At 48.4% G+C, this 13,750-nt stretch overlaps 1 protein-coding gene across 1 annotated transcript in view; it reads left to right on the plus strand.

The window, feature by feature from the left end:
• LOC134339628 (putative transcription factor Ovo-like 1) overlaps positions 1-4,546 on the plus strand; it is a 33,738-nt gene extending 29,192 nt beyond the window's left edge. Inside the window, exon 4 of the mRNA XM_063036306.1 lies at positions 1,695-4,546. Coding sequence (XP_062892376.1) covers positions 1,695-1,969 — 275 coding nt within the window. The 3' untranslated portion in view covers positions 1,970-4,546. The remainder of the gene's footprint in view (positions 1-1,694) is intronic.
• Positions 4,547-13,750: the final 9,204 nt, after the last annotated feature.

The following is a 13,750-nucleotide window of genomic DNA, read 5'->3' on the forward strand; positions in this document are numbered from 1 at the left end:
GATTGGGTAGGACACACAAAATGCCGGAGGAACTCAGCAGTTCAGTCAGTATCTATGGAAAGGAATAAACAGTCGATGTTTTGGGCTGAGACCCTTCATCTAGGCCTGAAACATCAACTATGTATTCCTCTCCATAGATGTTGCCCGGCCTGCCGTGTTCCTCTGGCATTTTGTGTGAGTCACTCTGGTTTTCCACTGTCTGCGTTCAAGATTGTTTGACATAATTTCTGGTACAGAAGGGTAAAGGAGAATAAAATTCTCCAGAAACTTGTAGCTATCGTGTAGGAGTACACTTTAAAGCCACCACTCCCTAAACTTCTCAAGACACTTCTGTAAAAAAAAACCAGACGGGATAAGATGAGGAACGGGCATTCGGCCCCTCAAGCTCTGCCGGTCAACAAGGCCTTGTTTTCCTGCCCTCTTTGACTGAGGGCAGTTAGTTCATGGTCTGCCTGCACCGACCTGTGTTCAGCCTTCATCCCCTGTGCCTGCAGTCTCCGCGTTGCTGGGATGGAACCTGGAAGGGAGATGGTGCGGACATGTGAAAGTTTGGTTACAGGGAGAATTAGTGGGGAACTAGGTTTAGCCTTATTTGTCGCACGTACAGTGAGATGCCTCGTTTGCGCCAACGACCAAACCCCGTCCGAGGATGTGCTGCAGGGGGGCCCAGCCTGCGAGCGCCACAACGCACTAGCCCGAACCCGTAGATCTTTGGAACGCGGGTGGAAATCTCCGCTGGCGTGGGGAGGTCATGCGGACTCCTCGCAGACAGGCACAGGGATTGACCCCCGACCCCTGGCGCTGTACAGTGTGACACTGGGACAGGGTTGCATTGACAGCTGTCACAGGCTTAATGGGCTGAGTGGCCTCTAATGTCATGAATGATAAGTGCCTCATCGTGCATGTGGGGCAATTTTGGTTTTAACAGTGGCGGGTGTCTGGAATGTGCTGCGATGAGGGGGAGGTGTTTCAGAGGCTCTTATAGGCACATGGTTGTGTGTGTGTGGGGGCGGGGTGTATAGAGATTCCAAAGACAGAAGGAATTGGTTGAGCTCGACATTTAAGTACCAGTTTAACCAGGCTGGGACGGTAGTATAGTGGTTAGCACATCACATTACAGTATCAGCGACCTGGGTTCAATTCCTGATGCTGTCTGCGAGGAGTTTGTACGTTCTCCCCGTGACTCCGTGGGTTCCCCCCGGGTGCTCCAGTTTCCTCCCACAGTCCGAAGGCGTACAGCTTGGTAGGTTAATTGGTCAGTGTAAATTGTCCCGTGATTAGGGTTAAATTGGGAGACTGCTGGGGCGCTGGGACACTGTGTCTCACTCACTCACTCGTAAAACAAACAAGAAACAAGTACAGCAGAATGTTGGGGGCCAAAGGGCCTGTTCTTGTCCGATGTTCTATGAAACATGGAGTGATCCAGCACAGAAATAACCCTGTTGGCCTGCTAGGTTTGCATCCTTTCCTAATCCCATGTGATATGATCCCCACATTCCCACTGTATCCCTATATCAATACAATTCCAGGTCGGAAGCCAGTACCCAGCCTGTGATTGATCTCTCTCTCTCTCTCTCTCTCTCTCTGCCACCGCGGCACAGATGGTGGAGGGCGGTGTACGGTGTAGGCTGTTTGAGGAGGTGCACTTCCGGCCCCGGCACGCCACCGGCTAACGTCTGTCTTTGTCTGAGCAGGGATTCGCCCGTACAAGTGCGACCTGTGCGAGAAGGCCTTCACCCAACGCTGCTCGCTGGAGTCCCACCTCAAGAAGATCCACGGTGTCCACCAGGCCTACGCCTACAAGGAACGGCGGACCAAGCTCTATGTGTGCGAGGACTGCGGCTTCACGGCCGAGAGTCAGGAGGGACACTTCGTCCACATGAGGGAAAGGCACCCGGACAGCCCCTCGCTGCGCAAGAGCGCCAAGAAGATGGCAGTACTGCAGTCTGGCCTCGCCTCGTCTTCCTGATGCCCCGTCTGCTCCCCCCTCCCACTCACTGGTGGCGAGTTGCGGTGGGTGAGGGGGGAGGTGGACTTGCAGTGCCATACCAGCCCGTCTCAACACCGCTGTAATGCCCAGCTTTGGCCGGATCGCTCGCGATGATGGGAGTGTTTCCCCCAGCTCCTTCCCTCTCCACCCTCCAACATCCCCTCAAGCGCCTCTCCGCCGCCAACCGGAAAGAGCAGGAGAAGATTTCACGGGAGTTGCCTCAGGCGGGGCCAACCGAAGCGACTCCAACCCGCCACGATCGGAAACTGGTCGGGAGGGGGGGCCGCGATCAAGACTCGTCCTGCTGATCACGCCGGCGCTGACAGCTCCGAAGCCGTGCCCTGAAACCCCCGCGTCTCCGCCACCCCCAGCCTTTTGCACTGACCCGGATCAGCTATCTGCTTTGCAGACCCCACACCTGCACCTTGTTGGAGTTCCAGTCGCCGAACTTGGTCCTCTGGCCCGAAACTTTGACTGTCCCACTTCCCAAAACGGTTGCTACCTGATCCCACTAACTTACCTCCGGAGCTATTTTCAACGAGGGGGAAAAGGAGTAAGAATGGCACTTTTTTTTTTAAACAGTTGCTGCTCGACAAGGCTGATGGACTTCATGGGTATCGCCGAACACAGTTGTCCTCTCCCCGCCCAACCGACCTGCTTCCAAGAGGAATCATGGGCACGTGGTCACGATGGATCTGGAGATACTGACACTTACTGCTGTCAACTTTCAACTTCTGGGGACTTGGGTGGGATAGAGTGGGTGAGGTGGGGGAGTTTGGGGAACGTAGGGGAATGGAGTGCTGAGTGGATGCTGCTTAGTATCTATGGCATTGAGCACTTTTTTATATCATAAGAGAACTGGGAAAAGCAACATCTGTCTTGACAAATGGTGGTGAAACAAATAATTCTGTAGGCAGTACATATAATTTCTTAACTAACTGGAACTTTCACCCTTCTGATTCTTACATGACTTTTGGATTTGATTTGCAGATAATTTAGTTTAAAATTTTCTGCTCAGGGATTTTGTGCAACAGGTGCATATTTTAAAGACACAGTTGTGGGGCTTCTGAGTGGTAGATATGGAATGAAGCTCTCTCCACACTGTCCCATCACACACTCCCGGGGTCAGACACAGAGTGAAACTCCCTCTACACCGTCCCATCACACACTCCCAGGGTCAGACACAGAGTGAATCTCCCTCCACACCGTCCCATCACACATGCCCCGGGTCAGACACAGAGTGAATCTCCCTCCACACCGTCCCATCACACACTCCCGGGGTCAGACACAGAATGAAGCTCCCTCCACACCGTCCCATCACACACTCCCAAGGACAGTTTAGAAATAAAAGAATGAAAATAATTGTTTATGTACACATTAAAACTCACTACTGAGTGGATTAGGTCTTAATTTGGAAGTGGGGAATGAGCCCAAACAGCCTGTCTGATCCCACTGGGACTGGAACTACCTGACTGCTCCAGGCTCACGAGTTGGAGAGGGTCAGTGCCACGCTAAGACGTGAGGTCCCTCAGCCCTAAGAGACTTCACTCGGTATCAGCCCCGGGAGACACGAGAGGCCGCAGATGCAGGAATCAGGAGCAATACACAACGCCCCGGAAGAAGAACTCAGCAGGTCGGGCAGCATCTGCGTGGAGGGAAATGAACAGTCAGTGCCGCGGACTCTCCCCGCCCCCCCCCGGCCTCCCGGCCCCCCGAACCATCCATTTCCCCCTCTGTAGATGCTGCCCGTCCCACTGTGTCTTTATCATTGCAGCATTTGGGACCACGCCTTGCGTATTCGGGGTTCCGAACTCTGAACTCCCTGCCACCCTGCCGACCCAATCCTGAGGCGATGATGTGGCTCGATGCTGCGGTTTTAGCGGGCAGCATTCCTGTTGGCACAGCTACGGTACTTTACTTTGTTACAGCACTGTATAAACTCGAGGTGTACAGGAAGGAAAATGTGGCAGAATTTGAGCAATACAGTATATGTTTTAAATGTATTTTAAACTATTTTTTAATTATCTATTATTGGTGATGGAATTTATTTTGCATTTTATTTATTTAGAGATACTACATGATACCAGGGATTTCCAGCCCAGCTGCTTTGTTTAGTAACTCCAGAAAGTACTTGCGGCCCGTTACGCTGCCGGCGTTTCGGGCAGCAATGAAGGTCCTCCATCTCTGGCGGTGTTCAGGGCTTCCTTCATCCTATCAGTCGCTTCCTCTCAGTTTTCGCCACTGTCAGACATGCAAGTCCCGGGTGGAGACTCAGGAATACCGTCGCACTCAGATGGACGTCACACTCTGCTTCCGTAACAGTTTTGTTTGACCAGTCAGGGTTGTTAGCCCTGAACCTGGAGGACCGGTGGACCGCTCTTGGTCTGGCCTCTAACCCTTTGACCCTTTTTTGGCATGGACGACCCTACCAAGAACCAAGGCATAAAGCCCTGACTCCAGCCAACGTAGCTCTCTGGGTCTTTGAGGCTCACGAGCCTCCAAATCATGACAGGGTTAACTAATCAAAAGAAAAACACGGTAGCCGGGGATAACACGAGCATGTTTAGTTTTACTTTAGTGAGGCGTGCACTTATGATGTGGTGGCTTGATAACACACGCCATTTACATAGTTCTACATATAACCCATAATGAATTATGTAAACTAACAAGAATGCTTAATTAAGTAATATATGTACAATATTTCTCAAATATTACTGAAAAATTAAATACACTACACTCCTCCCTGATTAGCTATAAACTCAATAAACTACAGAATGCATTCTGTGCGGGGAAGTTTATGAAGTAGAAAAGCTGTTGCACTGGGACCGGGGCAGTTCCACTCTCTCAACATCAGAAGTCCAGGTCCAGTGGGACGAATGAGCATCACAAACCGGGGTCTTCCCTGGTTGCAGTGGATGACCGTGACGTCTTCTGTGCCTTGTCCTGCCCTTCGCTCTCCACGGAGCATTACAGAACTGTATATAAAGTATAAGTGCAGTATACTATACGATACAGCTACTATATAGACATCCACAGCATAGTACACTGTAAACTGTCCCATTCAGGCCTGAAGATTTAACCATGTGGAGGATTTAATGTGGGATACCATCTTTCCTGGCAAGGGAGGATCACTCTGCTTGGTAGGAGAGACGTTTGACTTTGAAACCGTCTCAGACTCTGGGGGTGGTTGTAGAAGTTGATTCTGGGACTGCAGGAAGTGGTTCTGACAGCTCCAGACGCCTCTCTTCTCCAACAACTGTCTCTGTTCTCCTCAACTGATCAACGTGTCGTCTCCAGATGACATCAGACGCATTCTCCGCCGTGCAGGAGGGGTCCCGTTCTGTCCTTGATCTTTTCCGAGTACCCACTTCTGACCTCCTCTGTAGTCGCTCGCCGGGACTGCTCGTCCAGGAGTGAAACATTAACACCTCCTCGTTCGAGGAGCCCTCTATTTGTCTCTTAGCATCCTCCTGAGGTTGGGCTCGAGGAGGTCCAAGCACGAGCGCGAGGGATAACCCAGGAACAGCGTAGCTGGTGAGTTGTTGGTCGTGGAGCATGCTGCACTGCGATCTGCAAGGAAAATTGGTGAGCTTCTGATTCAGTGTTCGTGTAGTGTGCTCTTTAGACTCTCACCAAGCCATTTGTAGCTAGATGGTATGGTGCAGGTATGATATGCCTTATTCCATTCATTTTCAGGAATGACTGAAACTGTTCCGAAACAATCTGTGGTCCATTGTCACTGACTAAGTGTTCTGGAACACCAGTCCTTGAGAAGAGGCTTCTCAACACATCAACAGTGTGTGAGGCTGTAGTGGAGACTGTTAGGAACATGTCTGGCCACTGTGTAGCTGCATCTGCTACTACCAAGAAATTCGTGCCCATCAATGGTCCGGCAAAGTCCGCACGAATCCTCGGCCAGAGCAATGCAGGCCATTCCCAGGGATGGACAGGTGCTGCTCTTGGTAGCTCCTGGGCTTGTTGGCACTCTGGCAGAAAGTTTGAAGTTAATAACTCACCTCCTTCTACCTTAGGCCACGAACTTATCAATCACCCCTGATGAGTTATTAACTTCAAACTTTCTGCATAATCACTCAAAGAGTTGAACTGCATGTGCATGTAACGAGAGCTGTATAACTCATCTCCTTCTACCTTAGGCCACAAACTTATCAATCACCCCTGCTGTGGACACTTTCTGGAGGTCCAAGATCCGTATGCTCCACGACCACTGGACTAAGTGTGCAAATGTAGGAGGGGACTATAAATGTGCTAGGTTTTCTAAAATTGACTCCTTCTACCTTAGGCCACAAACTTATCAATCACCCCTCGCATGTTTAGTTTTACTTTAGTAAGGCGCACACATATGACATGGTGGCATGATAACGTATACCATTCACATAGTTTTACATATAACCCAGAATGAACTATGTACACAAAAAAGAATGCTTAGTCAAACAATATATTTACAATATTACTCAAATATTACTGAAATATTAAATACACAGTACCAACGAGCCCGCGCTGTTCAATTCCTCTCACGTGACCCATTAAGACCATAAGACATAGGCTGTATGGCCCATCAAGTCTGCTCCTCTATTCCATTGTGGCTAATTTATTATCCCTCTCAACCCCACTCTCCTGACTTATAGACAATAGGTGCAAGAGTAGGCCATTCGGCCCTTCGAGCCAGCACCGCCATTCACTGTGATCATGGCTGATCATCCACAATCAGTATCCAGTTCCTGCCTTATCCCCATAACCTTTGATTCCGCTATCTTTAAGAGCTCTATCCATCTCTTTCTTGAAAGCATCCAGAGACTTGGCCTCCACAGCCTTCTGGGGCAGAGCATTCCATATATCCACCACTCTCTGGGTGAAAAAGTTTTTCCTTAACTCCGTTCTAAATGGCCTACCCCTTATCCTTAAACTGTGGCCTCTGGTTCTGGACTCACCCATCAGCGGGAACATGCTTCCTGCCTGCAGCGTGTCCAATCCCTTAATAATCTTATATGTTTCAATAAGATCCCCTCTCAGCCTTCTAAATTCCAGTGTATACAAGCCCAGTCGCTCCAATCTTTTGACATATGACAGTCCCGCCATCCCGGGAATTAACCTTGTGAACCTACGCTGCACTCCCTCAATAGCAAGAATGTCCTTCCTCAAATTTGGAGACCAAAACTGCACACAGTACTCCAGGTGTGGTCTCACCAGGGCCCTGTACAGCTGCAGAAGGATCTCTTTGCTCTTATACTCAATTCCCCTTGTTATGAAGGGGATTGAGTACTTCTCCCCGTACATGTTGACACCCTGACTAACCTAGAACCAATCAACCTCTGCTTTGAATATGACAATGACATGATTCACGTGGCAATGAATTGTACAGTTTCACCACCCTCTGGCTGAATAAATTCCCCCACAACTCTGTTCAAAGGGTCATCATTGTATTCTGAGGTTGTGCCCTCTGGTGCTAGACTCTCCTGCTACTGGAAACATCCTCTCCATGTCCATTCTCTGTAAGCCTTTCAATATTCGAAGGGTTTTAACAAGATTCCCCATCCTTCCTCTAAACTCCAGTGGGTACAGGCCCAGAGCCATCAAACGCTCCTCATTCCTGAGATCATCTTCGAGAACCACCTCTGGACCCTCTTCAGGGTTCAGTGCGGGGACCGCAGCTGTTTACAATACATATTAATGATTTAGATGAAGGGATTAAAAGTAACATTAGCAAATTTGCCGATGACACAAAGCTGGGTGGCAGTGTGAAATGTGAGGAGGATGTTATGAGAATGCAGGGTGACTTGGACAGGCTGGGTGAGTGGGCAGATGCATGGCAGATGCAGTTTAATGTGGATAAATGTGAGGTTATCCACTTTGGTGGTAAGAACGGGAAGGCAGATTATTATCTAAATGGAGTCAAGTTAGGAAAAGGAGAAGCACAACAAGATCTAGGTGTTCTTGTACATCAGTCACTGAAAGCAAGCATGCAGGTACAGCAGGCAGTGAAGAAAGCTAATGGAATGCTGGCCTTCATAACAAGGGGAATTGAGTAAAAGAGCAAAGAGGTCCTTCTGCAGCTGTACAGGGCCCTGGTGAGACCACACCTGGAGTACTGTGTGCAGTTTTGGTCTCCAAATTTGAGGAAGGACATTCTTGCTATTGAGGGAGTGCAGCGCAGGTTCAGAAGGTTAATTCCCGGGATGGCAGGACTGTCATATGTCAAAAGATTGTAGCGACTGGGCTTGTATACTCTGGAATTTAGAAGGCTGAGAGGGGATCTTATTGAAACATACAAGATTATTAAGGAATTGGACACACTAGAGGCAGGAAACATGTTCCCGATGTTGGGGGAGTCCAGAACCAGAGGTCACAGTTTAAGAATTAGGGTAGGCCATTTAGAACGGAGTTGAGGAAAAACTTTTTCACACAGAGAGTGATGGATATGTGGAATGCTCTGCCCCAGAAGGCTGTGGAGGCCAAGTCTCTGGATACTTTCAAGAAAGAGGTGGATAGAGCTCTTAAAGATAGCGGAATCAAAGGTTATGGGGAGAAGGCAGGAACTGGGTACTGATTGTGGATGATCAGCCATGATCACAGTGAATGGCGGTGCTGGCTTGAAGGGCCGAATGGCCTACTCCTGCAGCTATTGTCTATTGTCAATGCCAGCTCATCCTTTCTTAGACCAGGGATCCAAAACTACTCACAGTACTCCAAGCGCGGTTAACCTACTGAGCCGTTATGTCTAGGTCTCCACACTGTCTCTGTCAGCTTACCATCGTAACTGTCGCCTTGCTGAACTTCCACACGAAGAGACTACGCTCTGCTCTGTTTGCACACCATTCTAACAAACAGTGTGGGAGGAAACTCAGGTGGTCACGGAGAGAAAGTACAAACTCCTTACAGAGAGTGGTGGGGTTTGGACCCCGGGTCGCGGCCACTGTAATAGCGTTTAGCTAACCACTACGCTACCCTGTTGCCCAAAACTCTTTTTTTTAATACAAAAAAAAAAATTAACAATAGACCTTGGAGTTTTGCAGGTCAGATTTCACCTTGAATAGACGATAAAGACTTTATTGTGTACGGTTTTGGTCACCCTGCTATAGGAAATACATTGTTAAACTGGAAGAACTGCACAGAAGCTTTACGAGGACCACACACAAAACGCGGGAGGAACTCGGCAGGTCAGGCAGCGTCTGTGGAAATGAATAAATAGTCGACGTTTCGGGCCGCGACCCTTCCTCGGGACTGGAAAGGAAGTCGCCAGAACGAAAAGGAGGCGGGGCGGGAGGAGAAAGAGGACAAGCTGGGAGGTGAAGTCAGGGTGGGTGGGAAAGGTGAAGGGCTGGAGAAGAAGGAATCTGATAGGAGAGGAGAGTGGACCATTGGAGAAAGGGAAGGAGGGGAGGCAGCATGGGGAGGTGATTGGCAGGGGAGAAGAGGTAAGAAGCCAGAGTCGGGAAGAGGGAAGGGGGAGAGGAAAAGAAAAAAAAAGAAGAAAAAACAAATTACCTGAAGTTGGAGAAATCAGAGTTCATGCCATCAGGTTGGAGGCTACTCAGACAGAATATGAGGTGTCCCATTGCAATTTGCCTGTCGCCACAATAGATCAACGGCAGACGCAATCTCAATGGCTCTCCACGCGGCTTTAGATCACCTGGACAACACAAACACCTCCTTCAGGATGCTGTTCATCGACCATAGCTCAGCATTTAATACAATCATTCCCACAATCCTGATTGAGAAGTTGCAGAACCTGGGCTTCTGTACCTCTCTCTGTAATTGGATCCTCGACTTCCTAACCGGAAGACCACAATCTGTGCGGATCGGTGATAACATCTCCTCCTCGCTGACAATCAACACTGGCGCACCTCAGGGGTACGTGCTTAGCCCACTGCTCTACTCTCTATATACACATGACTGTGTGGCTAGGCATAGTTCAAATACCATCTATAAATTTGCTGATGATACAACCATTGTTGGTAGAATCTCAGGTGGTGACGAGAGGGCGTACAGGAGTGAGATATGCCAACTAGTGGAATGGTGCCCCAGCAACAACCTGGCACTCAACGTCAGTAAGACGAAAGAGCTGATTGTGGACTTCAGGAAGGGTAAGATGAAGGAACACATACCAATCCTCACTGAGGGATCAGAAGTGGAGAGAGTGAGCAGTTTCAAGTTCCTGGGTGTCAAGATCTCTGAGGATCTAACCTGGTCCCAACATATCGATGTAGTTATAAAGGCGGCAAGACAGCGGCTATACTTCATTAGGAGTTTGAAGAGATTTGGCATGTCAACAAATACACTCAAAAACTCCTATAGATGCACTGTGGAGAGCATTCTGACAGTCTGCATCACTGTCTGGTATGGAGGGGCTACTGCACAGGACTGAAAGAAGCTACAGAAGGTTGTAAATCTAGTCAGCTCCATCTTGGGCACTAGCCTACAAAGTACCCAGGACATCTTCAGGGAGCGGTGTCTCAGAAAGTCAGTGTCCATTATCAAAGACCTCCAGCACTCAGGACATGTCCTTTTCTCACTGTTACCATCAGGTAGGAGGTACAGAAGCCTGAAGGCACACACTCAGTGATTCAGGAACAGCTTCTTCCCCTCTGCCATCCGATTCCTGAATGAACATTGAATCTTTGGACACTACCTCCCCTTTTTTAATATACAGTATTTCTGTTTTTGCACATTTAAAAAAATATATTCAATATACAAGTACAGAGGAAGAACTACAAAACTTAATTGATACAGTTGTTGAATAAAGTGCAAAAATAGGTCTATTTATCAATTGCAAAAAGACAGAATGTATGGCGATATCCAAAAAGAAGGAGAATCCTATCTGCAGGCTGAGAATAAACAGGGAAGACATAAAACAAGTACAGAACTTTTGCTACTTAGGAAGCTGGGTGACATCAGATGTCAGGTGCAACATGGATATCAAAAGAAGAATAGGGATGGCAAAAGAGACCTTTACGAGAATGAAGAGTATACTGACCAACACTAAACTAGGCATGACAACCCGCCTCAGAGTACTGAAATGTTACGTTTATCCAGTTATGTTATACGGCTCAGAATGTTGGACAATATCGAGTCACATGAAGAAATGAATTGTAGCAGCAGAGATGTGGTTTTTGAGGAGGATGCAAAGAATATCATGGACGAAACGAATATCTAATGAGGATGTCACGAACAGAGCAAACACAAAAAGAGAAATAATGTACAAGATCATGAACAGGCAACGTAACCTCATTGGACATGTGATTAGGAAAGAGGGGTTAGAATGTACGGTAATTATGGGAAAGATTGAAGGGAAGAAAGCAAGAGGAAGACAAAGACAAATGATGATGGAGACAGCAGCCAGAGAACTGGAAATGAATACCAATGGATTGATCCACTTGACCCGAAACAGGAGTGAGTAGGCCATGGCAGTCAAAGCTCAAACTGGGCACGGCACCTGATGATGATGATAATTCAATATACGTAATTGATTTAATTGTTCATTTATTATAACCATATAACAATTACAGCACGGAAACAGGCCACCTTGGCCCTTCTAGTCCGTGCCGAACCCTTACCCTCACTAATACTCTCATATTGTTGTGTGCCTTTACCAAACCCCTCCTCATTCTCCTGAACTAAGTGTTAATCCGTTCAATCTTTCACTATAATTCAGGCCCCCAAGTTCTGAAAACATGCCTGTAAATTTTCTCTGTACTCTTTCAATATTCTTGATATCTTCTCTGTAGGTACGTGAACAGAACTTCATACAGTACTCCAAATTTAGTCTCACCAATGTCTTATAAACTTCAACATAACATCCCAAGCCCTGTACTCAGTACTTTGATTTGTGAAGGCCAATGGGCCGAAAGCTTTCTTTACAACGCTATCCATCTGTGATGTCGGTTTCAAGGAATTATGTATGTGTGGTCTCTGATCCCTCTGTTCTACTGCACTCCTCAGTGCCTTACTGTGTAAAGCCCACTCTAGTTTGTCCTCCCAAAGTGCAACATCTCACACTTGTCTGCATTAAATTCCATCTGCTATTTTTCAGCCCATTTTTCCAGCTGGTCCAGACCCCACTCCAAGCTTTGATAAACGTAGGACCATACGACATAGGAGTGGAATTACGCCCCTCGACCCATCAAGTCTGCTCCACCATTCCATCGTGGCCGATCCAACAACTCTCTCAACCCCGTTCTCCCCCTCTCTCCCCGCAACACTCGGCATGCCTACCAATCAAGAATCCATCAATCTCCGCCTCAAATATGCCCGATGACATGGCCTCCACAACGAATTCCATAGATTCACCAGCCCCCGGCTGAAGAAATTCCTCCCCAGCTCTGTTCTAGAGTGACACCCTGTAATCTGAGGCTGTGCCCTCTGGTCAGAGTCTTCCCCCACTATAGGAAGCACCCTCTCCAAGTCCACTCCATCTTGGTCCGTCAATACTCGACAGGTTTCAGTGAGATCCCCCTCATTCTTCTGAACTCCAGTGAGTCCAGGCCCAGAGCCATCAAATGCTCCTCATACATTAACCCTTTCATTCCCAGGATCATTGTCGTGAACCTCCTCCAGACCCCATCCAACATCAGCACATCCACTCCTCGATACGGGGCCCACTTGCTCTCCGTATTCCAAACGTGGTCTGACCAATGCTCCGCATAGCCTCAGCTTTACATCCTTGCTTTTATATTCTTGTCCCCTTGCAATTACCTTCATATACCCTTCCTCGCTGCCCACTATGCCCCCAATCTTGGTGTCATCCACAAATTTTGCTGACCCAGTTGACTACGTTATCATTGACAGATGTTTCCCTGACGAGAGGCAAGGGAACATAGAAAGCAGCTGCTGGAATCTAGAGCAAACGGCACACAGCTACCCAAGGAACTCAGCGGTTATTTTTCTCTCTCTCTCTGCTAGACTATGTATTGCATTGAACTGCTGCTGCTAAGTTAACAAATTTCACGCCACATGCCGGTGATAGTAAACCTGATTTGATCCTGATACTGATTCCAGCCTGAGAGTGGCTTGATGATGGCAGAAGAGGAGGCCGTGGACTGACGTGCGGAAACGGGAACGGGGATTAAAAGCGCTGCCACACTTGCAGGCTGCCCCCAGCACAGCCTCGGCCTGTGTCGGTAACTGACGCAAAAGGCAGTGCATTTCACTACGCTCCGAAGCACGTGATAAATAAAGCTGATCTATTCTTTCACACAGTAAACGATCCAAGCTCAATCCTCTCCCATAAGAGGATTTACCCCCCCTTTCTCCCATTTTCCCCCTTTGCCCCTTAGTTTGTCATTCAAACAACCCACCAGACCAGTTCTGCTACCCCATCTCCCCTTTGTCTTCATTCCTCAAGTCAAGTTTATTCTCATTAAACTATATACATCTGTACTGTCAAACGAGATGCTTCTCCAGATCAGGGTGTAAAGCACAGCAGCTCCTGATAAATGCCCCCGATGGATGGTAGGGAGACTCCTGTGATCCCCTCAGCCGTTCTCAAGTACCCAAACAGTTATCGGCCTGAGCTTTGAAATTTTACCGACGGTACCTTGGCACCCGTTTCTGGGTGGGTGGGAGGGAGGGGCAAAGTTGCAATCTGTCCTCCAGGAAGCAGTGGAAAGGTGGGGCTCTCTCCAGCAACGAGTGGCGCAAGTAAACAGCGCGGGTGCAGGCAAGTAGCTGGAAAACACACGGAGGGGAGGGTCACCAAGTTCAAAGCTGCACACCTCAAGATAAGCCTCCGTAGTGCAAAGCAAA

This window comes from Mobula hypostoma, chromosome 30 (genome assembly GCF_963921235.1).
Source record: "Mobula hypostoma chromosome 30, sMobHyp1.1, whole genome shotgun sequence".
NCBI lineage: Eukaryota > Metazoa > Chordata > Chondrichthyes > Myliobatiformes > Myliobatidae > Mobula > Mobula hypostoma.